General features: G+C 49.1%; 1 protein-coding gene across 1 annotated transcript in view; it reads left to right on the top strand.

Moving 5' to 3' along the window:
* Positions 1-2,638, top strand: part of WDR27 (WD repeat domain 27) — a 98,478-nt gene that overhangs the window by 28,073 nt on the left and 67,767 nt on the right. Inside the window, exon 14 of the mRNA XM_010848520.1 lies at positions 2,222-2,300. Within this exon, the coding sequence (XP_010846822.1) occupies positions 2,222-2,300 (79 nt within the window). The remainder of the gene's footprint in view (positions 1-2,221; positions 2,301-2,638) is intronic.

Genomic DNA, 2,638 nt, shown 5'->3' on the forward strand with positions numbered 1-2,638 from the left:
CTGAGCACCGAAGAATTGATGCTTTTGAACTGTGGTGTTGGAGAAGACTCTTGAGAGTCCCTTGGACTGCAAGGAGATCCAACCAGTCCATTCTGAAGGAGATGAGTCCTAGGTGTTCATTGGAAGGACTGATGTTGAAGCTGAAACTCCAATACTTTGGCCACCTGATGCGAAGAGCTGACTCATTTGAAAAGACTCTGATGCTGGGAAAGATTGAGGGCAGGAGGAGAAGGGGTTGACAGAGGATGAGATGGTTGCATGGCATCACCAACTCGATGGACATGGGTTTGAGTGGACTCCGGGAGTTGGTGATGGACAGAGAGGCCTGGTGTGCTGCTGTTCATGGGGCTGCAAAGAGTCGGACACTACTGAGCGACTTAACTGTACTGAACTCTTTACTGTTTGAAGCATCAGGGATGCCCCCTAAATGTAATATCCCCAAATTCTCAGTCTGTGCCTCCCCGCCTCGGCCCTCCTGGTAACCACCGTTCTGGTCTCTATGTCAGTGAGTATGTTTCTGTTTTGAGAATAGGTTCGTTTGCGTCGTATTTTAGATGACAAACGTGAGTGATGCCACATGACACCGTCTCTGACTCACTTCATTTAGTGTCATCTCCAGGTCCGTCTATGTTGCTGCAGATGGCATTATGTCACTGTTTTCACGGCCGAGTGGCATCCTGCTGTGTGAACGCACCGTGTTTTCTTTATCCGTTCATCTGTCCAGGGGCGGTTGGGTTGTCTCCGTGTCCTGTCTGTGTGAGCAGTGCTGCTGTGAACATATGGGTGCGTGCATCGTTTTGAATGATAATTTGTCCAAGTTTTTCTATTGTTTTGGTTGCATGGCAAGAATCTTGCAGGATCTTACTTCCCTGACCAGGGTTTGAAGTCACCACTGGACCGACGGGGAATGCCCTACTAGGACGTATCGTTTTGTCCCAGACGACCGTACATGCTGTACTATGCTTCACAGCTAAGTGACACGTAGATTGGAAAACAAAACTTTAGTGAGAGCAACCATATAAACAGTGAAGTTTATTCCAGAGATTCTAATTTCTCTGTATCCAGGGGCTGGTGAAATTTTAAAGCTTTGACTTTTTATGATAGCTTTATGTGTTGTTTAGAAAATATTCATATGGAATATTACAGAAGATGACTGATTTATAGTGATTCTGTAATCTCAAAATTTGCCTCCCTCCTCTTACAAAAGCATAATAGAAATAGCAAGGTTTCCTGGTTCCTCTGGGACTTCCAGGCCCTCCCGAGGGCCTCTGGGGGCCCAGTCCCTCCCGAGGGCCTCTGTGCCCAGAGGGGTTCCCTGAGCTTTTGATGGGAATATGTCTCGGTTTATCACATTTGAAATAGTTCCGAAAGCAGAGCTGAATTTCTTTGCTTTTAAAAAAAGAGAGCTGTTTTTGGAGTATTCAGTATTATGTGATTATCCATTTTCTAAAGCTGTTTCATAGTATTGTACAGAATATTCATACTGAATAGCAAGTATCAAATATACATAAAAATAAGTAATTCTGGCAGGACTTTATTCTGTCTGGAAGCACCCATGGGTCATGTCCGTGTCGGTGGTAAGTTCCCGAGGTGTCAGAGCTCTAACCAGCCAGCTGGGCCGTGGATGCTTACAGGGTGTTAAGAACAGGGTACCATGTTTCCTCGCCATTAAAATGCTCTGCTGGCTGGTCTTTCTTACTGTTGTGTCGTGATAAACTCAGGCATAAGAGAGACACTTGGTTGGCTTAAGAGACTTGCATTCCTGTCGTAGAAGAGCTGTGCCTGGCACCGGCACAGAGGCGCTTGCTCCACGCTGCGGGTTTCAGGGGCCTGTGGACAGAATCCCACCGGCCGCGTTCTGCGTGGCCTGTCTCACCCCAGAGCGGACAGCCTCTTGCAGACGTGGCCGGAGGGACCGGCGCTGCGGGAAGGGCTGGCGTGTTAGCCCTCGAGCATCTGAAACACACAGCATTAAACACTGCGATTCAGGTCATTTAAGCAGGAAAATCACGCTTTTGTTGTTTTCTGGCGCTTTTAGCGCCCTCAGTTTCCTTTTCTGCTGGTGGGGTTGGTTTGTCTTCAGGGATGAAGCCTCTCCAGTCTGTAGGGTGTGCACTGACTCCTCTTGTGAGAACGTGGCTGTCTCTGCAGAGCTTTGTCCTATCCACTATGAAGCAGCTGTGTTAGTGACTTGCTTCTTCTGTAACCATGTTTCCCGCAGCTGCTCGGAGCATTGTGAAGGACCACCCGCTGGTTTTCCATAGCAAAATACGGTCGTCGGGCTACACGGCTGCCCCATGGTGAGTGGACCACCCAGAGACAGACCATGGCCTCCGGGCGCAGGTGCTGGTGTGGATGGATGTCGGTGTGTGGACCCCAGCATGACACCATCGCAGAACAGACGCGGCAGTAGCGTTTATTGAGTGCTTACTATGTACTTTGGGGCTTCCCTGATAGCTCAGTCGGTAAAGAATCCACCTGCAATGCAGGAGGTGGGTGGGTGGCTGGATAGATGGATGGATGGATGGGTGGGTGGATGGATGGGTGGATGGGTGGGTGGATGGTTGGATGTGTGGATAGGTGGGTGGATGGATGGATGGATGAGTAGATGGATGGCTGGGTGGGCAGATGGACAAAT

This window comes from Bison bison, unplaced genomic scaffold (genome assembly GCF_000754665.1).
Source record: "Bison bison bison isolate TAMUID 2011002044 unplaced genomic scaffold, Bison_UMD1.0 scf7180017864269, whole genome shotgun sequence".
In the NCBI taxonomy this organism is placed as follows: Eukaryota; Metazoa; Chordata; class Mammalia; order Artiodactyla; family Bovidae; genus Bison; species Bison bison.